This window comes from Bison bison, unplaced genomic scaffold, assembly GCF_000754665.1.
Source record: "Bison bison bison isolate TAMUID 2011002044 unplaced genomic scaffold, Bison_UMD1.0 scf7180017864181, whole genome shotgun sequence".
In the NCBI taxonomy this organism is placed as follows: domain Eukaryota; kingdom Metazoa; phylum Chordata; class Mammalia; order Artiodactyla; family Bovidae; genus Bison; species Bison bison.
Window position 1 is genome coordinate 6,846,248 of NW_011494753.1, and position 27,014 is coordinate 6,873,261.

Genomic DNA, 27,014 nt, shown 5'->3' on the forward strand with positions numbered 1-27,014 from the left:
GCAGAGACATTACTTTGCCAACAAAGGTTTGTCTAGTCAAGGCTATGGTTTTTCCTGTGGTCATGTATAACATAGGTCTATTAAACACTAAGAAATTAGTTGTGGACAAATTACATTTTTAATGAAAACTCAGTAAAAACTATATCGAAAAATCATTCCCATAAATAAGGATACTTCTTAAAAACAGTAAATCATTATTTAAACTATCAGAGAACTTCTAAATACTTAAAATAATTTCAGAGATGTGCCCAAAGCTCAAAACTATATTTCACGCCACCATTTTTACACTCCAGAATTTTCACAAATGTCATTAATAAAGTAGTATTAAATTCAAGTCAATAAAACTAATAATTTAAAAAGCATTGGGATAATCCTGTTATTTGTTATCATTTTTATTTATCACTATATTTAATTCACTAATATTTTGTTCAATGTTCAAGATAAAATGTTGCTTTACTGTAACATCCTTTTAGGTTTTAATATTAAGGTTATAAAATGATCTTTTATTCTGAGGAAGAGTTTCTTTAAGATTGAAGCTATCTTTACCTAAAATCTTTGGAAGACTTCACAAGTGAAGCCATCGTGACCCAGAATTTTCTTTATGAAAAAATGTTTCATTATTAACCCACATTCTCTTTTATAAGTTCCTTCAAGTTTTTCTAATTCTTGCTATGCAATTTTTGTTACATTTTTCAAGTTATTTATCAATTTCTTCTAAGTTTCTAAATTTAGTGTATAATATTGGTCATAATTTTAATATTTGTGGAATCTCTATCAACACCCTTGTTTCATTCCTGGTACTAGGCTTTGTCTCCTCTTTTTCTTGCTATTACTAGAAATCTGTTAATTTTATTAGTCTATCTGAATAACTACATTTTGCCTTTGTTAATTTCTCTGTGTTCTCTCCTATAAACTTTTTCTTTCCATATTCCTTGGGTCTAACTTGTTCTTTTCTAATTTCTTGAAATGAATAAAATGTGGATTATAGGTTTTCCTTCTTTCAAGTTGGTATAATTGAGGCTAGAAATTTTCCTCAAAGCATAGCTTTAACCAGACCCAAGGATTTTTAAATGTTCATTTTCTTTCAACTGATATTTTCTAATTTCATCGTGACTTCTTCCCTGACTCGTGGACTTTTCAGAAATATATTCCAAAGTTATAAAAATCTGAGAATTGCACAGCTATCTTTTTATAATTAATTTCTAACTTCATTCCAATGTGTTCAGACAGAATGAGTTCAATCATCTAACAGCTGTTGAAACGTTTAATGGCTCAGCATGTGTCAATTTTGGTAAATGTTCCATGTGTGCCTGAATATGTATTTCAATTTACAGTTACAGCCATAAGAAAGTAAGTAGCCTGTATTAAAATTAATCTTCCTGTCAAACACAACTACAAGAGCTAGACAAAATACATAAATGAATTGTTTAAAGGCACTGGAAAGCAACCAATATAGGCAAGATTTGAGGAATTACAATTCCTGAGAATAGAGGCCACAATGTGAGATCCACATTCACCCTAGAATTTTCCCTGAAGACTGCTGGAATTCACAGTGCAGGCAAAGTGACTCCTTGCAGAAACCACCAGTCCTATCTAGCTCAGACAGATGCTGGAGTTCACTGAATCTAAAGCAACTGGGACTTCAAGGAAAAATAAGCATGGAGAGCAGGGAACTGAAGAAGAGTAAGCCAAAAGAAGTCTGCATTCAATCTTTCCTTAAGAAGTCTGACAACTGCTAAGCTTTGCATATACAAGGCAAGACTCCAAGAAATCCAGAAGAAAACAGCAGCTGGGGTGCTAACGAGCTAAGCAGATATTGTAGCATCTGTATGGTGCTGAGGAAATAAAAGCTGGAATTCAGGAATGAAGTGGTCTTGGCAAACACCCCAGGTTTTCAGTTAAGACCCCAAAAGGAACAAGAAAAAACTAAAACATATCAACTTTAATAAAACCTCAAGGCAAACCCTGACAGGATTAAGGTGCTCTGTTTGTTCTCTTATTACCATAAAAAAAATACATTTTTAGAAAAAGCCCCTGTAACCTTTAATACACAATGTTAAACATTCAATTAAATATGTGGCATACTAATAAAATAATTGAATAATAAATGAACAACAAAAAACTGAAAATTCCCCAAAAATGTTTTTCAAAGTAACAAATCTATGGGTAGTCCAGACATTTTACTTCTCAGACACAAAATTTCTAAATAGCTGTTATTAATATATTCAAGAAAATATGTATTAGACATACACAACAGAGGATTAGTGTAATAACTAAAATGCATAACAATACAAAGTTTCCAGACTGAAGCATCGGAATGGGAAAGAGAAAGCACTATTTGTCAGACACATCAATTACATAAAGTTAACTAATCAAGTTGTTTGGATTTTTATATTTACTGATCTTTATCTATATGTACTATCAGTTGAGATAGTTATGTTAAAATCTCCCGGTATAGACTTTTTTCAATTTTTCCTTTCAGTCCTGCCTGGTTTTGCTTTATATGTTTTAAAGATATGTATATATATATATATGTATGTCTAAAGCAACTTAGAATTACTTTATCTTTCTGATGAGATGACCCTTTAGTACTGAAAAAAAAAGAAATCTCTCTTTAAAATGCTTCATGTCTATTCCATTTTGTCTGGCTATTCTAAAAATACTAGTTTTGATTTGAATAGGATATGTATAGAATATCTTTCATCTTTCCCTGTCTTTTTCTTTTGACTTTTCCATGTCTTCATATTGAAGGTATATTTCTTGTAAGTAGAATACAGGTTTATTTTTAATATGGCTTTATACTTTTTTTTGTTATTGCAAATCAGTGCATATTTTTATTTTTTTAAATTTTTTAATATAAATTTATTTATTTTAATTGGAGGCTAATTACTTTACAATATTGTATTGGTTTTGCCACACATCAACATGAATCCGCCGCAGGTATACATGTGTTCCCCATCCTGAACCCCACTCCCTCCTCCCTCCCCGTACCATCTCTCTAGGTCGTCTCAGTGCACCAGCCCCAAGCATCCAGTATCACACATTGAACCTGGACTGGCGATTCGTTTCATATATGATTTTGTTTTTAACATATAGTATTTAGACCATTTATATTTAATGTAGGGACTGATACAATTGCATTTACTTCTAATAACTACAATTTGGTTTTTTGTCTTATCTGTTTTGTGTTTCTTTTTTCCTCTTCTCCAGTTTTCTTTTGGATTAATCAAAAGGATTATTAGTTGAACATTCTTTTATTCTTCTTTTTTGCTTTCTTGAGTTTATAACACATCCTTGACTTATATCTAATACAAACTGTTTTGTAACTTCCTAGATAATGCTAGAAACTAGATAATGTAAACTCCATTCTTCTGCTATCTTTTGAATTATTGTCATAAATTTTCATTCTACACACATGTCAAGCTCCACAAGACATTGTTCCATACAGTCAATACACATTTAATGTTCTCTACATGTTTACTCCTTCCAGGGTTCTTCATTCCTTCATGTATTTCTGGGCTTCTATCTGGGATCATTTACGTGCCACCTGAAGAACTCTGCAGCATTTCTTTTAGTGTAAGTCTGCTAATTTCAAATTCTCTCATTTTTTTATTTATCTAGAATTACCTTTATTTCACCTTCACTTTGAAGGTTATTTGTGCTGGATGTAGAATTCTATCTTGCCAGTTATTTTCTTTCAGCACCTTAAGGATCTCATTCCACTCTCATCTGGCTTTTATCTGCTATGAGTTTACTGTTGCTCCTTTGAAAAGTCTTTTTTTAAAACTCTGATTATTTGCAAAGATTTTCTAGTAGTTTTTTTTAGTATTTGTAGTATATTGCATCTAGATAAGATTTATTTTGTATTCTTCCTACTTGGAGGTTTACAGCATTTCTTGAATATAAGACTTTATGTCTTTTGCAGTTTGGGAAAATCTTCAGTGATTTACCTCCTCAAATGTTGCTTTTGCCCCATTCACTCCATCCCTTCACAGACTCCATTTACATATGTGCCTCTTATGCTCTTCTCTGCATTCTATTTCTTTTTTCTTCATGATTTAACCTCAGTATTTTCTACTGACTTAGTATTAATTCAATACCAAGTCTCTTAAGATTTTAAATCTCGTCTAACATGTGCAACCACATTAGCTGCTTTAAGAATTTCACTTATCTTTCTGGATTCCTCTCTTACAGAGCACTGTGACCATGAAAAATTCTAGACTGGTTGCTCCCTAGACATGCACACAGCAAACATCCTGGGATCACCACCACAGAATTATTACCTTTGCCTCTTCTCTGTGCTGGCTTCCCTCTAGTAGTAACAGTGTCGATGCAGTTAAAAAAAAATGTTAAGACCTTGCATGTTTGAAAATGTCTTGAAAAATCTATTCTCACATATAATGGATAATTTGGCTGGACATAGCATTTTAGCTTTGAAATTATCTTCCTCCAGAATTTTGAAGACATTGTTCAATTTTCTTGTGGCTTCTAGTAATTCAGCAAAATTTTTTTTTGATTGATTCAGAATCAATTGTGATTCTTGGTCATTTGTATGTAAACTGATTCTTTTCTATTTTTAGAGCCTCTCATCATCTGTATTACTCATAAATTTCCCAACAAATTTTGATGTCACTCTACTTTCATCCATTATACTGGACAGTTAATGGATGGCCCTTATAGTTAAAAGTTTATTATCTTCATGTTAAACAAAAGTTTCTTTAATTATTTCATGACTTCTTCCTTTATCTTTCTATAACCCATATTATTCAAATAGGGGATAGTCTCATTAACTATTTTTATATAAGATGACTAAAACTTAACATCTTAAAATACTAATCTTATTTCCATGAAAGTCTTTGAGTCAGGAATCTGAAGAGTGCTCAGTTTTTGTGGGGGAGGTATAACAGGGTACTCTTCTCATCTCCATGTGGTGTCAGCTAGGGTGATTCAAGTGAAATCAGGGAGTTCATGATGGCCTCACCACATTCCTAAAAGTTTTGATACTAATACTGACTGAGATAGTTCTTCTCCTGGCCACTTTGTCTTCATATGGTCTCTCATTATCCAGTAGCCTACCTTGGGCTTCTTTACAGGGCAGCTGCTGCTGCTGCTGCTAAGTCGCTTCAGTCGTGTCCGACTCTGTGAGATCCCAGAGACGGCAGCCCACCAGGCTCCCCCGTCCCTGGGATTCTCCAGGCAAGAACACTGGAGTGGGTTGCCATTTCCTTCTCCAGTTCATGAAAGTGAAAAGTCAAAGTGAAGTCGCTCAGTCATGTCTGACTCTTAGTGACCCCATGGACTTCAGCCTACCAGGCTCCTCTGTCCATGGGATTTTCCAGGCAAGAGTACTGGACTGGGGTGCCATCGCCTTCTCTGTCTTTACAGGGAAGTTGGCTTCTAACAAGGAGAAAACTGACGCTGCCAGGACTCTTTACCAGCTAGGCTGGGAATTTACTAAACGTCACTTTAGATACATTCTATTGATCCTATCAAGTCACAGGACCAACCAAAGACTTCTGGAGAGAAAAACAGACCCTACTACCTGACAGTGGGGTGGCATGCATGCACGTGGGTGAGAGAGACTGTCCAGACCCACTGTCACAACAGCCTGCCCCGATTCACAGCCTAGCTCCCAACTGCCAACATCTTCCAGGACTACCAGACATTCACCCAATTACACCATCAGCCTCAGAGACCGGTATCTCATGATCTACACCAGATCTGTGGAGAAGGCAATGGCACCCCACTCCAGTATTCTTGCCTGGAGAATCCCATGGATGGGGGAGCCTGGTGGGCGCCGTCTATGGGGTCGCACAGAGTCGGACACGACTGAAGTGACTTAGCATCAGCAGCAGCATACCAGATCTGGATGACTTATTTAGGTGTGGGTTCTCTTGATCTGGAAACCTCACAGATCAGTAGGAGGAGAGGGTTTGAAGAGGAAGAAAGATTGAGGCGTCTTAACATTATGAACAGTCTTTCACTTAACTTCTTTATTTTTAATACAATACTCCCATCTTTCAATATAGCTGGTATCCCTCGGGTCAAATACTATCTTTTGTACCTTCTCAAGAGAATCAATCTCCAATATTTTGTGGGGTGAGTGAGATACATCTACTCTCATCCTACTATTCAGAGTCATGAAAAACTGAGGAAGATTCAAGATTCTTCTTAACTTATAATCCCTATCTATACTCTCACTTCCAAAGATACCTGCTCACACCAATTTTTCATCTTTTGGAAGTTATGTGGAGCAAATTGGATCACTTGACATTGACAGTTTTGCCCACTCTTGGAGCTGAGGATGCAGCTAGCTTACTCAAATGTCACCACTGATCTTTCTACTTTCCAACTTTCCAAATTTTGCTCGTATCTTCTCCTGTCTCTTTTTCTTTAAGTCCTTCCATATCATTTCAGTTGAGTTTGGGGAAAGAGTGAGGTAACACTTTGTCATCTTTAACAAAAACCAATTTTATAGCATATTATTAAAAACTTGAGTATTACAGCTACTGCAGTTATAAATTAAACTTAAGTTATACACCATAATTCAGTGCACACTTCAGTTGCTCAGGTCCAACTCTTTGTGACTCCATGAACTGCAGCACCACCAGGCTTCCCTGTCCATCACCAACTCCCAGAGCTTGCTCACAGAGCACAACAGTGCATCAAAACCCCAAAATGGAAAACTAAAGTGGTCAAAAACAAAATTCCCTGGTACATTAACAATATAATTTTTCAGTCTAGTCATAATTAAGATCAATCATTTCACTTCAACCAAATGGGTCACTCATAAATACTGCTTTAAACAAAACTATGATACATCTGTAACATCTTACAGAAAAACCCAAATGAACTTTTTGTCCAACCCAATATAATTCCTTATGGTTTTGATTTTTTAATACATTTCTCTCAGACCCTTTTAAGATACAGACACTAAGCTTTACGATTATACATTTTCCTACCTTTTCCTAAGAAAGAACTCATGCCTACTCTCAGTTTTCTACTTTCTCAATAGAGAAAGCACGGGCAATATATTCTATAAAAGTAAGGCATATATTTGAAACAAGCCAATACATCTTACTGAGACCAAAATGGGAAAAACAACACAATATCAGTAATGAAGATGTTGCATTACCTTTGTTATATCCAATAAAACATTTACGAACCAAAAAGCTCCAAACAGATCTTTCATCAAAAAGAAAAGAAAGCAGTATTCTCAAGTTGTCTCTAACTCATAATACAAATTCATTATTTCTTCCTATCACTCTAAAATCTAAGTCTCTAAAAATGTATATAAAAAAAATCTACCCTGGGGCTTCCCTGCTGGTCCAGTGGTTAAGAATCCACCTTGCAATGCAGGGGCCACCGGTTCAATCCCTGGTCCACAAAGATTGCACACGCTGTGAAGCAACTAAGCCCACGTGCCACAACTACTGAGCACACGGGTCGCAACTACTGAAGCCCGTCACCCTAGCGCCTGTGCTTTGCAACAAGAGAAGCCACCTCAGTAAGCCCACACACCGCAGCTAGAGAGGAGCCCCTGCTCGCCCCAGCTAGAGAAAGCCCACGCACAGCAGTGAAGACCTAATGCAGCTGAAAATTTAAAAAAATCCACCCTGAATTTATGTAGAAAACCCCTACGGAATAAATAAAGGTGGGTCTTTAGAATAATGGCCCTTCTATTTATTTTTGACCTTTATTTATTCTGATGGTATGGAAAACAGATACATGAGTAAAGATAAACAGGATATTATTTCAGTACTTAAAATACTAATGAAATGCATTTAAATAGTATTTAAATATTAATGAAGTACTGGCATGACATTTTAAAGTAGAGGATGAACTACTGTATTTCTTTTCTACTTTAAGTCAAAAGAGTTATAAAGGATCTTAATAAATGAATTGACAAAAGACATCATTCTCAAACTCGAGACTAGAATGATCTTCCTAAGTTTTCATATAGTTTTTAAGCTTATTTTATGATTTTAACTAAGGCAAATTAACATCACAGAAATGATGCACCCAGATAAATATATAATGCTACTATGACCAATTTCAAATAAAATAAATAGATCCATGTAAACCCACTTGTCTACTGCATAAAAAGGTTGACTCAAAACCACTTGCCATTTCTGCGGGAAGGCTTCTGCACTGCCACTGGTGGGCAAGACGGGGCAGGTGCTACATCTGAAGAAGCAGTAGAGCCTGTATGATGAGCCTTTACCTTGTCAGCCCAACTGACCCCTGTGGGAGCCAGACGCGGAGCAGCCACTGTGCCAGATGAACCCCTATGGAGAAAATGACTGAATTTAATAAATCAAATACACATTAAAATTTAAAATATATACTTAATATATTTAAATTTTAAATGAATTATATGTGTGAATGTATATCTACACACACAGGATAACATACTATCATAGCAACTTAAGGCAAATATATTCATAAATATCCTGGACTAATACTTCATTAGTCCAGCATAACATATAGTATGGGAGCAAACATAATATAAAAGCTGTCACTAGTTCAATTTAAAAGAAAATCTCAGTGAAATGGAGAATCTTAAAAAATATGCACATATACCTGCACATATACCCTTAACGTTTTATTTTCATTTAAAACCCTTATCTATTAATAATATAAATGTCCATTAATTTGACCATATATCAACACAGGCACCATTAAAACAGGGTTTTTCACATGCATTATTTCTTTTTTTTTTTTTTTTTTTTTTTTTTGGATTTTTTTTTTTCTTCTCTAATTTTATTTTATTTTTAAACTTTACATAATTGTATTAGTTTTGCCAAATATCAAAATGAATCCGCCACAGGTATACATGTGCTCCCCATCCCGAACCCTCCTCCCTCCTCCCTCCCCATACCATCCCTCCGGGCCGTCCCAGTGCACCAGCCCCAAGCATCCAGCATCATGCATCGAACCTGGACTGGCAACTCGTTTCCTACATGATATTTTACATGTTTCATTGCCATTCTCCCAAATCTTCCCACCCTCTCCCTCTCCCACAGAGTCCATAAGACTGTTCTATACATCAGTGTCTCTTTTGCTGTCTCGTACACCGGGTTATTGTTACCATCTTTCTAAATTCCATATATATGCGTTAGTATACTGTATTTTTGTTTTTCCTTCTGGCTTACTTCACTCTGTATAATAGGCTCCAGTTTCATCCACCTCATTAGAACTGATTCAAATGTATTCTTTTTAATGGCTGAGTAATACTCCATTGTGTATATGTACCACAGCTTTCTTATCCATTCATCTGCTGATGGACATCTAGGTTGCTTCCATGTCTTGGCTATTATAAACAGTGCTGCGATGAACATTGGGGTACACGTGTCTCTTTCCCTTCTGGTTTCCTCAGTGTGTATGCCCAGCAGTGGGGTTGCTGGATCATATCAAGTATGATGCCTCATTGACAATGTCCAATTTTGGGTTTTTTGAAATGGAGTGATAATTTAGTGACACCTATTAAATAAGAGCACAATTCTTCCCAACTTTAATAATCTCTCCAAGCTTTTATAGTTGTCCTATCCACTTCTCATTTGACAGCAAAACTTTAACAGTTGACTTTATCAAAGCTTCCCAAAAACTCATCCTAGTTTTCACAGAAACAACGATTCATTTTATACACATATTTTAGTGGTTTACTTAATATTTAAGTTATGAGTTAAAATACAGACAACTTAAATAAACAAGTTTGGTAACTAACTGCAGAGTCTAAAGCATTTAACTCAACCAGTAAGAAGAGAAGTGAGTATATACACTAAAGTCAGCCTATAAGCCACAGTTTTTCAGCATGCTTTATTCTCATTTTATGATAATAAAGGGTGTCAATTAATTCAATGATACAACACATGAAGATCAATATGAGAACTTTATTATTTACGCATTAAAGAATTTCAGTGTTAAAATAAACCATGCACCATACAAGACTCTCTGCACTACAGACCAACGGAATGCATTATAGGGGAATTTGTCTTTAAATGGTGCTTGAATATACAAACATTTGCTTTTATTTGCTTATATATCTTTCCCCAACTCCACTAAAGTTCAATTATTATAAGGCTCTGTTAGGTAGGTAGAATAGGGAAAAGGAGTCCAAAATGGCGGTGGCTAAAAGACAAGGAAGAGAAAAGCCCGCAAAAATAAAACAAAGGAAGGTCCGAGGACCGGAGTGAGGACCTCAGGTAAAACAAACAACACTCCTGGCTGGCCCAATTTACATAGGACAGGCCCAGAGAGAAAAAACATATAAAAAGAGGAGCCAAAGCTAGCTCTCTCTCTCTCCCACACGCTGCGGCGCTCTTCTCTTCGCATCTTTAGATCGACGTGCCCTCACGCCTCCAGGATGGATTTTCCTGCTATCTTCTGAATAAAATAGAGCTGTAAGACTGAACTGTAACACTGATTTGTCTAAGAGCTATAACATGGTCTGTTTGAGACCTGAGAGTTATAACACGGTCTATCCAAGACCCAAGAGCTGTGACACGCTGAGGGGGCTTTAATGTCCGTCACTCCAAATCTTTGTTGTGACGAGACAAAAAACCGAGGAACATACACTCGCATGACAGCTCCAAAGTCCATCAACCTTCACCTAGGGCAATACTATCTAATAATCTCATTTAAAGCAAAAAATTGATTCTACTGAATAACACTTAGTGAGCTCTTACTAAAGGCTGAGTACAATGCTAGGTGCTTGGGATACAGAAAATATGACAGACATCTTCCCTTAAAGCAGGTCATAGTGTAAGAACAAAAATTAACATTAAAAACGTTAACACACTGAAAATCTAATAATAATATACATATATGCAAGGCCCAGCAGAAACAGGAGATGAAACTGACCATGGACATGGAGACAGGAACAATGAGAAGCCACGAAGAAAGGGTAAGTTTTAACCGAACAAAGATGACTGACCAAGCAAACTACTTACTGACCCTCACACTACAAATGTTAAGACTCACTCTAAAGAACTCGAGTCCAAACAGATATTTATCTTTAAAAGTGAAGTTTGCTATGGAAATTTAAGGAAAACAACAGTGATAACTTTCACGAACAACATCATAGCTGCCAGAGGTATCAATGGCATTTGGGGCAAACAGGGGCTAACTTAAAAGGCAATGGTGGAGAATGAGAAGTCCTTGGGGGGCTTTGAAAAGCTCTAATACATTCCTGGAAATCAAGAAGACCACACACATGCGCTGGGTTGTGTGCAAACTCAAGAAAGGTCTGAAACAGCTCTAATCTCTCACCTCTGACTGCCCTTGAGGCTCTGAGGAAGCAGGAATTGAGAGCAAAGTTAGAACTGTAAACTCCAGAGCACTGAAGACATGGTGATCACACCTAAAACTAGAAAAGAGCTAGGAGACTTATTGGTTCAAGGCATTTAAGGAAATCTCTGTCAAATCATTAGCTGGCAACTAAGATAACTAAGTAGAGACTTCAGTGACTATAATAACAAAAAACACAGAGGTGGCTTCCCAGGTGGCTCAGAGGTTAAAGCGTCTGCCTGCAATGCAGGAGACCTGGGTTCGATCCCTGGGTCAGGAAGATTCCCTGGAGAAGGAAATGGTAACCCACTACAGTATTCTTGCCTGGAGAATCCCATGGACAGAGGAGCCTGGCAGGCTACAGTCCACGGGGTCCCAAAGAGTCGGACACGACTGAGCAACTTCACTTCACTTCACTTAGACTTCAGAAGACTAGTTCAAGAAAGTCACTAAACAAACAAATAGTAGCAAAGCCACCACCACTGAAGAGTGACAACAAATCCTGGAAAGTGTAGCAATATCATCTCCAGAGCTATCACACTATACTATTTAAAATATCCAATTTTTAACAAAAGCCATAAGACACGCAAAGAAACAGGAAGTATAGCCTACCCACAGACACACAAAAGAAAAGCAACCAAAACAAGTCCTGAAGGAAGCTTGAACGTTGGACTTACTAGACAAAGACTTTAAATGAGCTATTATAAATATGTTCAAAGAATATTTAAGAACAAAACACAACCACGTCTAAAAATAAAGTATGAGAAAAATGTTTCACCAAATACAGGATATCAATAAAAATTAAATCAAATATGAAAAATAATCACAGAGACTTAGATTCTGTGTTCCCAGTTCACAGGGCTCAGGTTTGATCCCTGGTCAAGGAAGTAGACTCCAAACGCCACAACTAAAGATCCCACATGCAACAATGAAGACTGAAGATCCCACGTGCTGCAACTAAGACCTGTCACAATCAAATAAATACACAAATAAATACTTTAAAAGAACTACATATGTATTCTGGAGTTGAAAAGTACAATAATGAAAATGAAAAATTCACCAGAGGGGCTCAACAGTAGAATTAAGCTTGCAAAATAAATAACTAGCAAATTTAAAAAGAGGTAAATTGAGACTATATAACCAAGGCTATGGTTTTTCCAGTGGTCATGTATGGATGTGAGAGTTGAACTGTGAAGAAAGCTGAGCGCCGAAGAATTGATGCTTGTGAACCGTGGTGTTGGAGAAGACTCTTGAGAGTCCCTTGGACTGCAAGGAGATCCAATCAGTCCATTCTAAAGGAGATCAGTCCTGGGTGTTCTTTGGAAGGACTGATGCTGAGGCTGAACTCTGGTACTTTGGCCACCTCATGCGAGGAGTTGACTCATTGGGAAAGACTCTGATGCTGGGAGGGATTGGGGGCAGGAGGGGACAACGGAGGATGAGATGGCTGGATGGTATCACCAACTCGATGGACGTGAGTTTGAGTGAAGTCCAGGAGTTGGTGATGGACAGGGAGGCCTGGCATGCTGCAATTCACGGGGTCGCAAAGAGTCGGACACGACTGAGCGACTGAACTGAACCCAAAAAACAGAAAGAAAAATGAATGCAGAAATTTGAACAGAGTCTCAAAGACTGTGGAACACCATCATGAGTAACACATTCTCAGTAAGAGTGGGATTTCCAGAGGAGAGGAGAGATAAAAAGGGACAGAAAGGGTATCTGTAGAAATAATGGACAAAAACTTACTAAATTTGATGAAAAACACTTATCTACAAATCTAGAAGAGCTCTACAAACTCCACACCTAAATACATCATAATCAAACTACTGAAAACAAAAGACAAAGAGAGAATCTTGAGAGCATCAAGAGAGAGAACTGAGGTATCTTATGTAAGAATAACACCTTATTTCTCATCAGAAGACATGGAAGCCAGAAGGCAGTGAGAGGACATAGTCAAAGTGCTGAAACAGAAACACTCTCAATCAAGAATTCTATGTACAGCAAAACTATCCTTCAAAAAATTCAAAGATAAATTAAGATATTCTCAGATAAACAAAACCTGATAAAAACTGCTACCAGCAGACCTGCCTAATAAGATATATTAAAGACAGCTCCAGTTGAATGATAGGCCACCAGACAGTAACCTGAATCCACATGAGGAGATAAAGAGAACCACCAAAGTAAATAACTACGTAGGTAAATACAAAAGACAATACAACCTCATTTCTTCTTATAACTCTTCTGTTATGTGATATAAAAGACAACTTTATAAAATAGTAATTATACAACTGTTGATAAGATTATAATGTATAAAGATATATTACTGTCCATATGACATATAACACAGTTTATGATATATTTAGGTCATCTGTTGTGAAATTGACAATTCATGCTACTAATCATTTAGCATGAAATACGTTTCTGAGTTCTAACTCCGGGATCCTATGTTTGAACATAAAATACTTCCTAAAAGTTAAAACTTTACTCTTCCTGGATTTTAACTTTTTATTCAAACATAAACAAAAACATATACAACAATATATTTATAGTGAAATGCAAGTTTTATAATACAAGTATATTGTCCACAAAAAATTTATTTACTATAATGTAAGCCTTAGTAGCCTTTTTTGAGTTCATCTCACCCAAAATTTAAGCTTCTTCGAGCATTTGATGTTACATTGATTCTATCTGTTGACGGACTTGGAATCACATGACGTCCTGGGGACATCTTCTTTACTTCCCATGCCAAAGAAGTTGGTCTGCCAATTCAAGACACACAAAAGATTAAAAGAGAAAAGAGGTGATGGCAATGGTGGTAGTGGTAGGGTAGTCTAATCTTTTCTCTTTGTTGTTAAGTGCATGAAAACATAAGCAGATCACAATTTTTCCTTGGTACACTGTCTATCAGAAAGTTCTTTACCATATTACCAGTAAATAATTCCAGATGATGCATGGTCCAGGATTTTCCGTCCACTACAGCAGGTTATGGGGTTACAAAGACACAACACAAACTACTTATATTTTAAAAGCTTCCATACACCCAGCTAAAAACACATTAAAAAGGCAATGGTACTAATTTTGGCTACTTGTATCCAGTATTGCTGGAGAGCTAAGAGTGTAGAGCAGAGATCAAGACAGAAAGTGCTGAGGGTTAAACTGAAGAATACACCTTCATCCTCTACCTTACCCACAAGAGCAACATCATAAACATTTCACTGTTCTTTGCTAGAAAAGCTAACTATTCCTCCTTCTTCACTGGCTCCACACCAATCAGTTGACAGGATGCATAATCTCTACTTGAAAAAAATTTCCCCAAGCAATATCTTCTCTATCCTATGCCCTCAATCAGACCTCCATAACTCTCCAAATGTCCTAGCCTCTTACTCTTTATTCAATCTAGTGATTGTGATTTTTTTTTCTCTCATTAAAAAATGATACTAATTACTAGAAAACAAGAAAATTCATATAGATGTTTATCCAAATAAAATCTAAAGCTTTTGATAATTTATTGCCAAATCATATGGGAAATAAATGCATGAGATGATGAATGAAAGATGGATAATGCCACCCACAGGAAATTAAAGATTGCTTCTTATATCTGTGAGCTGCCTCAGGAGGCAAAGAAGAGAAATGCTGGGAAGTTCTTAAGGTAAAAAAAGTTGCCTCAGGGATTTCTCTGGTGGTTCAGTTGTTAAGGATCCGATTTACAATGCAGAGGACATGGGTTCTATCCCTTATCAGGGAACTAAGATCTCACATGTCTTGGAGCAACTAAGCCCCTGTACAACTAGAGAGCTCCTCTGTCACAACTACTGAAGTTCACATGCTCTGGGGCCCACACCTTGCAGCTGGAGAGTCTATGTGCCACAATGAAAGATCCTGCATGCTGCAACTTAAGATCCAATGCAGCCAAATAAATAAGATGTATTTTTTTGAAGTGTTGCCTCAGGTATATTTTTGAACCATGGTGCCCAGATAGGCATAGCTGTTAAGCTTGGAGTTGGCCTCAGAATCTTTCTCAATCTTCAACATAGCCACTGCTAGCCTGGAGTTCGCAAGCAAGAAAAAAAAACTAGTTAGCTTCTATAATGCATTGACAGTTACATTACAGACTCTTTTTGGATACAAGGAACAGAAACTTCATAAAGCTAAATAAAAAAGAAAATAAAGATTTATTGCAAGGATATAAACTTACAAGGATAAGGACATCCTCAAGGTGGCTCATGGGGATTAGGTCTGGAAGAGGCAGGCTTTAAAGCAACACTCTCAAACTCTGAAAGACCAGACGATTCCCCTCATTTTTGCCCTCTCTGTACATCTATTCTGTTTTCTTTGAACCTGATTTCCTCTGCTTATCTTTTCAAGGGCAATACAGTCACCAATTCCAAATGAGGATGATGATCTGGTTCAACCCCACTAAAGAATGTATTCCCCACTCCCATCCAAACTAATAACCTATTATCAAGGGGTAAAGGTGAAACTGCTTATTGCAAAGACAACTAGTTTCCCTGAATTTGGTTTCCTGGGAACCAAGACTTCCTGGATTTTTCCCTTGGGATTCCTTCACTCACTTGGTTTTCCCCTGGGGTTGACAGACTAGGACGATGCCTTCTCCACAGGACAGCTCCACTCACTGAGACTGAACCAAGGTTAAATCCAAGGAAAAGAATCAGCCTAGGCCTGTTTTCTCTGGGTAAAAGGGCATCACTGTAGCTTCATGTGAATTGACCCACTTCACAAAAGCTCAGGCTTTACTTCTAAGTCTAAATAGCAAATTGTTCTTTTGCTTGTGCACATAACCAAAACAATACTAAATACAGTTGGATTATCCATCTCTGGAATATGTCTCGGCTCTCCCCACTGCCCTTCCTCGAGCCTGAGTAGCCAGCATCTAATCTATAAACTATACTGCTGAATCTCAACCTTCCCACACTACAGTCAGAAAGATCTTTAAAAAAAAAACAACAAACAAACAAGTCTGATATGTAATTTCCTTACTTAAAAACCTTTATGGCCCAAAATAAACACTAAAGTGTTTATCACGTCTACAAAGTCCTACATAATCTGGTCTCCGCCTACCTCTCTAGGTTCATCTCATGCTACTCTTTGCCTGTTCTATTCACTCCAACACTGTTAAACTCTGAACTCCTGGACTATTCTGTGCTCTCTTGTACCTCCAGGATATCCTATACTGTCACCTCTACCTGGGATTACATTTTTCTTTTCTCCTTGTCAAGCTAACTGCTTCTTGGTATTCCGCCTCACTGAAATATAAGCTCCTTGGGGAAATCCTCCTGGGCTTAACCAACTGGTTGATGGTACCTTTTACTATACTCCCAAAGTATAGTATGTTTCTTCAGGGTGACTCTTTGTACACGGATAAGTATTTAACCTCAGTGTTTCCTGTCAATGCACTGCACACTTCATGAGGGCAGGACTGCATCTGTTTTTCTTCACCACAGTAGTCCCAGAGACCGATTCCAAATGAAGGCGTGCTGTGAGCAGCGCACAGTGCAGCTCTGTGTGTGCTGATTCCAAACGAAGGTTTCTAAAATAGCTCTGATCTTTCATTACTCCCCTAGTCTCATCAATTTCCCCCACTGCCTACTGCCTTAAGAAGAAATACTATACTTTTCCCTACTTTACTGTCACTTCACATGCACCCTGAACTTCTACAGCTGTCCTTATTCCCTTCATCTGAAAGGCCAACTTTATTAAAATCCATCACATTTTTTAAACACTTCTACAATCTCCTCAAAATCTTTCCTGATCTATTCCCCAAAGGAGATATGACTCTGTCCTCTGGACACCTATAATATTGACAATTTTTTCATAGTAATCAGTTCTATTTTATCCCACCCTTAGACTACAAATTCATGAAAGTAGTAAGTATATCTTACTCAGCAGTTACATTGCTGTACAAGATAACAAGTGCCTTGCACTAGTAGGTACCCAATAAAATACTTGTTACTGAACTTGAGAAATGCAGCTCCCAACTTTTAGATTTAGACAAGTTTCCAGTTAAGCTGAGGTCAAGTTCACTGTCAATTTTAATAAATGCTTTAGAATCTGCCAGCTGCTATAAATATAAAGACCAGAATTCATTACCTGCTTTGAGCATCTGTCTTCTCCAGCTTTTCCTGAAGTTGAATCCAGTCAATTAATGCTTTGAAATCTCTTACATAGTTATCCAGCATCATCAGCACCTCCTAATTCAAAACAAACAAACATTAGATTCCATTCTGAAACTAAAGAGCTTCAAGAAAAAAAATTTTAGAGTAAAGGACTTAGGAATTAATAATTTTTACACTAAAACTCCTCACTGAGGAAGCAGCAAAACCTACCAATATCTGGGCGTAGGGGGTTATTTTCATTCTGTTTGGTAAGAAATTAGTGAAGCTCACAGTCTAAAGACCAAGAGATGGTATTGATATTCCTTCTCAAGACTTTCTCAACTGAATATTTTTTAATCTTTTTATTGCTATATTTAATAAACAGAAAAGTACATGAAACATAAATGTACTGATAAATTATTTCAAAGTAAGGACTCATGCAACCACCATCCAAGACAAAAAATTTAACACCATCAGTCTCTAATAAAAGTTCCCTGATGTCCCCCTCCTAATCACTGTACCAAAGTAACCACTGCTTTGACTTCTAAGAGTTTTATTTTGAAATTCATAAAATGAACTCATAGACTGTGTATTATTTTGTGGTTTCTGTCATACATTTGTTTATCAGATTCATCCATATAGCAGAACGTACCTGCCATTCACTTACTGTCATATTCCAAGGTCACTACTGAACAGTATTCTATTAACACTTATTTACCCAATTTACAGTTTATCAAAATTTATTGGTTGGTATTTATTTTAATATTTATTTACCTAATATTTACACAATCTAATGTTGATGCATATTGAAGTAATTTCCAAATTTGGGATATTACAAGTTATATGCTATTACTCATGTACATGTTCACTGCACATATGTATTATTTCTGTTGAGTGTATGATCAAGAGTGTAACTGCTGAGTCACAGAGTAGGCCTATGTTCCACTTGCATATACAGTAACAAACTATTTTCCAAAGTGGTTGCCACACCCAGCAGCAACCCTCATCTATACCTGGAATTGTCCATTTTGGGTCTTCTTTTTGTGTTTTTAACCTGAGCCATTCTGGCTGATGACGCTGCAATGGTTTCATTTTGGTTTTAGTATGTGTTTCGCTGATTATTAATGATTGTCAGCACTTTTTCATATGCTTATTGGCCAACTTCTTTTTGTAAAGTGCTTATTAAAGACTCATCCTGTTTTTCTAGTGTCTTTCTCTTTCTGATGTGCAGAAGAACTTCTTTTGGATATGTGCCTATTGTTGATTCTATGTGCAGCACATATAAGCTTGCCTTTTCACTCTCCTAATGGAATGGAATCTTTTGATGAACAGAAATTCCAAATTTTAAGGTGTCTAATTTATGACTGTTTTATCTAAAGACTGATATTATTTGTGTTATTTTTATGTATTCTTTTCCTATCACAAGGTCAGGAAGATTTCTCCAAAATTATCTTTTAAAGCATGGGTCTGTGTCTAGAATATCTCTTCTGTTACATTGGTCTATTCTTATACCAGCAGTAAATTATCATGCATTGTTACGGCTCTAAAATAAATCTCAAAATTCAGTAAATTCTCCAACTTTATCTTTGACCTCAAAGTTGTCTAGGCAAATTCCAGCCCTTTTTGCATTTCCATACAAATTTTAGAATCAGCTTGTCAACTTCTCAAGGGTAAAAAAAAATAGAATTTTAATTGCATTTGCACTGATTCTATACAGGAACTGAAAGAAAACTGATATTCTTATAACATTGTTTTTCTAGTCTTTACAGACCTATAGCTCTATATATTTATATATAGAGCTATATATTTATCTTACTCATAATGTATTATATTTTTCTGTGTAGAGGTCTTACATATCTTTTGTTAGACTCAACCCTAAGAATAAATGGTAGTTGCTTTAAATTTTTTTTCAGTTAATGCTGATTTTCCTGGATCTCCTAAGTGTGTTTATTGTGTGTGTATACATATATATGTGATCTGTAAATAATGACATACTTTTCTCCACACGTCTCATATCTTTTATGTCTTATTCTCTTATTCCTGTGCTGGCACAAGGCTGAAAAGAAATAAAGATAGTGGCCGATCTTGTCTCATTCACAATTTCAGAAGGAAAGCTCTCAACATCTCAGCATTAAGCTTGATGTTTACTCTAGAATTTTTGGAAGATTCCTTATGTCACTAAGGATGCTCCTTTTTATTCTCAGTTTACTAGTTTTATCATGAATGGGTGCTGAATTTCACAAAGTATTTTTCCAAAATCACTGACATGATCATATGATTTTTCATCTTCATTCATCTAATCTGGTAAATAACATTAATTTCATATTCAAATGTTAAAGGAACACTGCAGGACTGCAAAGAACCTGACTTGATTGTGATGTACTGTCCAATTTTCAAATCACTAGATTCAATACATCGTTATCTGGTTTAGGACTTAAGCATCTGTACTTCAGTGTGGCCTACATTTTCCTTTCTCATAACGGTTTTGGTTATCAAAGTCATGCTGAAAGGAATTCTCTATTTTTCTATGTTCTAGAAGAATTTGCATAATACAGGCTTTTTTCCCTCAATTTGTTATTGAGATATAATTCACAGACTATAAAATTCACCATTTTAAATTATGCAATTCAGAGCTGTGCACCATATATACACAGAATTATGCAACTGATTCCAAAACATTTTCATCACCCCCCAAAAGAAACCTTTAGCAGTCATTCCCCATTTTCCCTTCTCCCCAGCCTTTGGAAACCACTGATCAACCTTCTGTATCTATGGACTGGCCTGTTCTGGACATTTCATATAAACAGAATCATATCATATGTGGTCTTTCAAGGCGGCTTCTTTTAGCATAATGTTTTCATGAGAAATGCTGGGCTGGATGAAGCAAAAGCTGGAAGACTGCCAGGAGAAATAACAATAACCTCAGATATGCAGACGACACCACCCTTATGGCAGAAAGTGAAGAAGAACTAAAGAGCCTCTTGATGAAATGAAAGAGGAGAGTGAAAAAGTTGGCTTAAAGCTCAACATTTAGAAAACGAAGATCCTGGCACCCGGTCCCATCACTTTATGGCAAATAGATGGGGAAACAGTGGAAACAGTAGCTAACTTTAATTTTGGGGGCTCCAAAATCACTTCAGATGGTGATTGCAGCCATGAAATTAAAAGATGCTTACTCCTTGGAAGGAAAGTTATGTCCAACGTAGACAGCATATTAAAAAGCAGAGACATTATTTTACCAACAAAGATCCGTCTCGTCAAGGTTATGGTTTTTCCAGTAGTCATGTATGGATGTGAGAGCTGGACTATAAAGAAAGCTGAGCACAGAAGAATTGATGCTTTTGAACTGTGGTGTTGGAGAAGACTCTTGAAAGTCCCTTGGACTGCAAGGAGATCCAACCAGTCCATCCTAAAGGAGATCAGTCCTGAGTGTTCATTGGAAGGACTGATGTTGAAGCTGAAACTCCAATACTTTGGCCACCTGATGCGGAGGGCTGACTCATCTGAAATGACCCTGATGCTGGGAAAGACTGAAGGCAGGAAGAGAAGGGGACGACAGAGGATCAGATGGTTGGATGGCATCACCAACTCAGTGGAGGTGAGTTTGAGGCTCTGGGAGTTGGTGATGGACAGGGAGGCCTGGTGTGCTGTGGTCCATGGGGTCGTGAAGAGTTGGACACAACTGAGCAACTGAACTGAACTGAATGTTTTCAAGGCTCATCTACCTGGTAGCATGCATCTGTACTCCATTCCTTTCTATAACTAAATAACTGTGTAAACACAACTTCTTTTATTCACTTTCAGTTGATGGATATTTAGGCTGTTCTCACTTTTTTCCTATTATGAATGCTGCTGGCTGTGAACATTCATGTACAAGGTTTTATGTGAACACATGTTTCTAATTCTCTTGGGTATATAAATGGAAGTGGATTTCCTGGGCCATATGGTAACTCTAACATTTAACATTAACTACCAAAATTTTTTTCACCAGTAGCTGTACCATTTTACATTGCCACTAGCAATATGAGAGGGTTGCATCTCCTTCAATCCTTACCAACATATGCTATTTTCTGACTTCTTGACTCTAGTCAACCTAATGACAGTAAAGCGATACTGTTGTTTTTATTTGATTTTCCCTGATGACTAAAAATGTTGAGCACATATTCATGTGTTTATGGACATTTGTATATCATCTATGCAAAAGTGTCTATTCAAATTCTTTGCCCATTTTTTAACTGGGCTATTTGTCTTTTTTATTTTTGAACTGCAGGAATTTTTCATATATTTTGTATATTAAACATATCAGACATATTGTTTGAAAATATTTTCTCTCATTCTGTGAGCTGTCTCTTTACTTGTGAGTGTCCTAATAACACATGTAAGTTTTAAATTTAGATAAAGTTCAATTTACATATTCATTTGGTTACTTGTGCTCTGGGTATAACATTTGAGAAAGTACTGCCTACTCCAAGGTTACAAAGATTTACATCTATGTTTTCTTCAAAGTTTTCAAAGTGACTTCACTTTCACTTTTCACTTTCACGCATTGGGGAAGGAAATGGCAACCCACTCCAGTGTTCTTGCCTGGAGAATCCCAGGGACAGTGGAGCCTGGTGGGCTGCCATCTATGGGGTCGCACAGAGTCGGACGGGACTGAAGCGACTTAGCAGCAGTAGCAGCAGCACCAGCATGTCCACTGAGTCAATGATGCCATCCAACCATCTCATCCTCTGTCGCCCCCTTCTCCTCCTCCCCTAAATTTTCCCCAATATCAGGGTCCTTTCCAATGAGTCAGCTCTTTGCATCAGCTGGTCAAAGTACTGAAACTTCAATTTAAGCATCAGTCCTTCCAGTGAATATTCAGAATTGATTTCCTTTAGGACTGACTAGTTTCATCTCCTTGCTAAACAAGGGACTCTCAAGAGTCTTCTCCAGCACTACAGCTTTGAAAGCATCAATTCTTCAGTGCTCAGCCTTCTTGAGGGTTCAACTCTCACATCTGTACATGACTACTGGAAAAACCATAGCTCTGACTAGATGGACCTTTCTTGGCAAAGTGATGTCTCTGCTTTTCAATATGCTATCTAGGTTTGTCATAGCTTTTCTTCCAAAAAGCAACTATCTTTTAATTTTGTGCCTGCAGTCACCAACCGCAGTGATTTTGGAGCCCAAGAAAACAAAATCTCTCACTGTTTCCATTTATCCCCCACCCATTTACCATGAAGTGATGGGACTGGATGCCATGATTTTCATTTTTTGAATGTTTGTTTTAACCCAGCTTTTCACTCTACTCTTTCACCTTCATCAAAAAGAAAAAAAAAAAAACGCTTTAGTTGCTTTTCATTTTCTGCCATTAGGGTCATCTGCATAATATCTGAGGTTATTGATATTTCTCCCTTCAATCTTGATTCCAGCTTGTGAGCCATCTAGCCTGGCATTTCATGTGATGTATTCTGCATATAAGTTAAATAATCAGGGTGGCTTTAGAGAAGAAAAATAATCTAATCCAAGGTCCTACTGAGAATCACACTTGTATTTAACTGTCCTGTCTTTTTCATTCTATTACTGCTCTTCCTCAGTCGTTCATGACCTCATATTTTTAAAGAATACAGGCAGTTATTTTGTAATATGTCAATCAATTTAAGGTCAAATTAAATGAATTATCAGGAATACCACATTAGTGATGCTGTGGTCTTCTCAGTGCCTAATATAAAGAGGCACCCACTATGTATATGTCCTATTACTAATGATAATAAATTTGATAATTTGATAAGTGGTATCTAACAACTCCCTGCTTAAACTTCCTATTTTTCTCTGTACTTGAAAGCTACCTTTTAGGGAGATATTCTATAACTATAAATATCATGTTCTTCAACAAATTTCACTAATTTAAGATCCATTGGTGATTCTTGCCTGGATAAATTATTATTATAATTTCTAAATAATGGTTTTCTAATTCCATCATTCCTTCTACATTTATTACTTAGCATTCTATTATAGAAAAGGTGCTTTCCCTTATTTGACTATTTATTAATTTACTTATTCATAATAGTATGGATTCATCAATTTCTATATTCTTCAATGATCCATTACTATCATTGTTTATTTTAATACTTGAATTGTCCTAGATTTGGCAAATGGGAAGTTGCTGATGCTGGCTCTTAAGTATTTCTGACATGTTACCATTGCGTCAGATCATTTCCTACTTTCTGTCACAAAAAGATTTTTCAGGCTCATCCTGTATTTTCGCTGGCCCTGCCCTGGAATCAGCCGTTTCTCTAAGCAGTTCTAGTTCTTTTCATTGGAGACTGATATATTGACCTAAGTGATATAAATACCTAAAGATCAGGTATTTAACGTGCTCACTGATACTGGTGCGTCAGAGCTTCAGGGCACTCCCAGTTGTTGTTGTTCAGTTGCTATCTCGTGGAGTTTGCTCAAATTCATGCCCACTGAGGTGGTGACCCATCCAGCCATCTCATCCTCTGTCGCCCCCTTCTCCTCCTGCCCTCAATCTTTCCTAGCATCAGGGTCTTTTCCAATTAGCTGGCTCTTTGATTCAAGTGGCCAAAGTATTGAAACTTCAGCTTAAACATCAGTCCTTCCAATGAATATTTAGGATTGATTTCCTTTAGGATTGACTGGTTTTATCTCCCCGCTGTCCAAGGGACACTCACAAGTCTTTTCAAACCACAGTTTGAAAGCATCAATTCTTCTGCGCTCAGACTTCTTTATGGTCCAGCTCTCACATCCATACATGACTATGGGAAAAACCATAGCTTTGAGGAGATGGATCTTAGTCAGCAAACTGATGTCTCTGCTTTTTAATACGCTGTCTAGGTTTTGTCATAGCTTTTCTTCCAAGGAGCAAGTGTCTTTTAATTTCATGCCTGCAGTCACTGTCCACAGTGATTTTGGAGCCCAAGAAAATAAAATCTGTCACTGTTTCCACTTTTTCCCATCTATTTGCCATGAAGTGATGGGAATGGATGGCCATGATCTTTGTTTTTTGAATGTTGAGTTTTAAACCAGTTTTTCACTCTCCTCTTTCACCCTCATCAAGACGCTCTTTAGTTCTCTTTGCTTTCTGCCATTAAAGTGGTATCAACTGCACATCTAAGATTATTGATATTTCTCCCCACACTCTTGATTCCAGCTTGTAAGTCACCCAGCCTAGCATTTCGCATGATGTACTCTGCATATAAGTAAATAATCAGGGTAACAATATACAGCTTTAATGTACTCCTTTCCTAATTTTGAACCAGTCCCATTCTAACTGCTGCTTCTTGTTCAGCATACAGGTTTCTCAGGAGGCAGGGAAGGTGGTCTCATATTCCCATCTCTTTAAGAATTTTCCATTTTGTTGTGATCCACACATTCAAAGGCTTTGGTGTAGTCAATGAAGCAAAAGCAGACAGTAGAAAAACAAACATACACATGAACACATCTACACCTATTTCTGTACCTAGCTGTGTACAGGTATTTTAAAAGAAATTTAAGCTCATACCAATGCTTCCAAATTCAATCACCTATTTGTTGTTGTTGTTCAGTCGCTAAGCAGCGTCTGACTCTTTGTGACACCGTGAACTGCAGCAGGCCAGGTTTCCCTGTTCTTCATTATCTTCCTAAGTTTGTTCAAATTCATGTCCATTGAGTCAGTGATGCTATCTAACCATCTCATCCTCTGTCTTCCCCTTCTCCTCTTGCCGTCAATCTTTCCCAGCATCAGGGTCTTTTCCAGTGAGTCAGCTCTTCACATCAATCACCTATAGTTCATTCTAAACTTCTCCCTTTCCATATTGTAAATCCTTTCTCTGAAAATGAGAAATTTTATTCCCTTTATATTCAATATCTTATTTTCTTAATATTTCTTATGCGACCAACCCACATCTGCCAGCTACTTCTAATCCATATTTTTTTTAATGAGGTGGGAGAACAAGAGAATAGAGAAGGATCTCTTGTCTTTTTAATGTTCTATAGGACCTGCAGTCAGTTACCTTTTTCATATCTGATAGCAATGTTAGTAGTAATATTATCTTTTTCATCACTGATACTAGTTTCCATACTTTCTAATTTCTTTTCTTGATTAACCACAGCAGCAGCTTCTGACTTTGATGATAATGTCTGATGTATGACCGTTCTATTTTATTAATTTCTGCTCTTTATCATTTTCTTCCTTCTGATGTCTCTGGGTTTAGTTTACTTTTTCCCCTAACTTCTTAAGCTGGATATTTTGATCATTGGCTTTCAGCCTTTATTTTATTCCAGAAATTATATGCATTTTAGACAATGGCAAGCCACTCCAGTACTCTTGCCTAGAAAATCCCATGGATGGAGGAGCCTGGTGGTCTACAGTCCATGGGGTCGCCACGAGTCGGTTGCGACTGAGCAACTTCACTTTCACTTTTCACTTTCATGCAATGGGGAAGGAAATGGCAACCCACTCCAGTGTTCTTGCCTGGAGAATCCCAGGGACAGCAGAGCCTGGTAGGCTGCTGTCTATGGGGTCGCACAGAGTCGGACACGACTGAAGCGACTTAGCAGCAGTAGCAGCAGCAGCACTATAAAGTTTCCTTCAGATATGACTTAGGCTCCATCTCACATATATTATTTTTGTTATTCAGTTCAAAATATTTCCTAATTTCTACTATAATTTGTCCTCTGACCAATAAATTACTCAGATTACTATTGCTGAGACTTCCCCCTAAGGATTTCTATCTTTTCCTGGATCGTGCTCCTACTATTCTTCTGCTTAAGAATTCTTCACTCTCCCTAAGCTGTCTGTAGATTTATTATTTATCACCTAGCTCTTCCAGTTATCCTCAGAGATACGAAAAGTCCCTCTATCCAAACATTTTTACCAGTTATGATAAAAGAAATACAGGGTATTTGATAAAGAAATACAGGGTATGCTCATTCACTTATTTACAAATGAAATAAGTCCACCACAGACAAAAGAATTCAAAAAATATATAAATCTGCATTGTTCAATATGGTAATCACTTGCCACACGTGGTTATCAAGTACATGAAAGGCAGCTACTCTGAACTTAGACTCTGACCAAAAAGAAAGAATGTAAAATATCTTAATAATAATGATCATAGTAAAAATAATAATATTCATACTCATTACATGTTGAAATAATTTTTGATGTATTGGGTTAAATTTAAAATATTATGTAAGTTATTTTCATATGTTTCTTTTTGTCTTTTTAATGTAACAAGTAGGAAATTTAGAAGTACATATGTGGCTCATGTTATATTTCTATTGGGCAGCATGGACAGGTTATAGTAATGTGGCAAATCTAAAAAGATGAGATATTTTTAAATGATAAGTTTCTGATTCTACCCTTTGATCCAGTAACTAACTGTGCAAGTAAAATATCAGTCAGAGCAGGTTGGTCTTAACAACACATGACACATATAAAAAAGACTGTAATTTCACTTGACACTAAACTCAAGTTGAGTAAATAGTTTGCTGAGCCAGAGGAAAAACTGAATATGGCCTCACACTTCAATAATACAATTATAATAGCAACTATGAAAAGGCTGGGGGTCTGATCAGCATAAGGTAAAATGAGACCACTTCCTCTGTGGGCTTTCTGTCTATGTG

At 36.9% G+C, this 27,014-nt stretch overlaps 1 protein-coding gene across 2 annotated transcripts in view; it reads right to left on the minus strand.

Annotated features, from left to right (window-relative positions):
* SCAPER (S-phase cyclin A-associated protein in the ER) overlaps positions 1–27,014 on the minus strand; it is a 419,465-nt gene that overhangs the window by 313,599 nt on the left and 78,852 nt on the right. For both annotated transcript variants that reach the window (XM_010843297.1, XM_010843296.1), the window contains exons 6-8: positions 17,398–17,498; positions 13,932–14,048; positions 8,128–8,288 (exon numbers count right to left, since the gene is read on the minus strand). In XM_010843297.1, the coding sequence (XP_010841599.1) occupies positions 8,128–8,288; positions 13,932–14,048; positions 17,398–17,498 (379 nt within the window). The remainder of the gene's footprint in view (positions 1–8,127; positions 8,289–13,931; positions 14,049–17,397; positions 17,499–27,014) is intronic.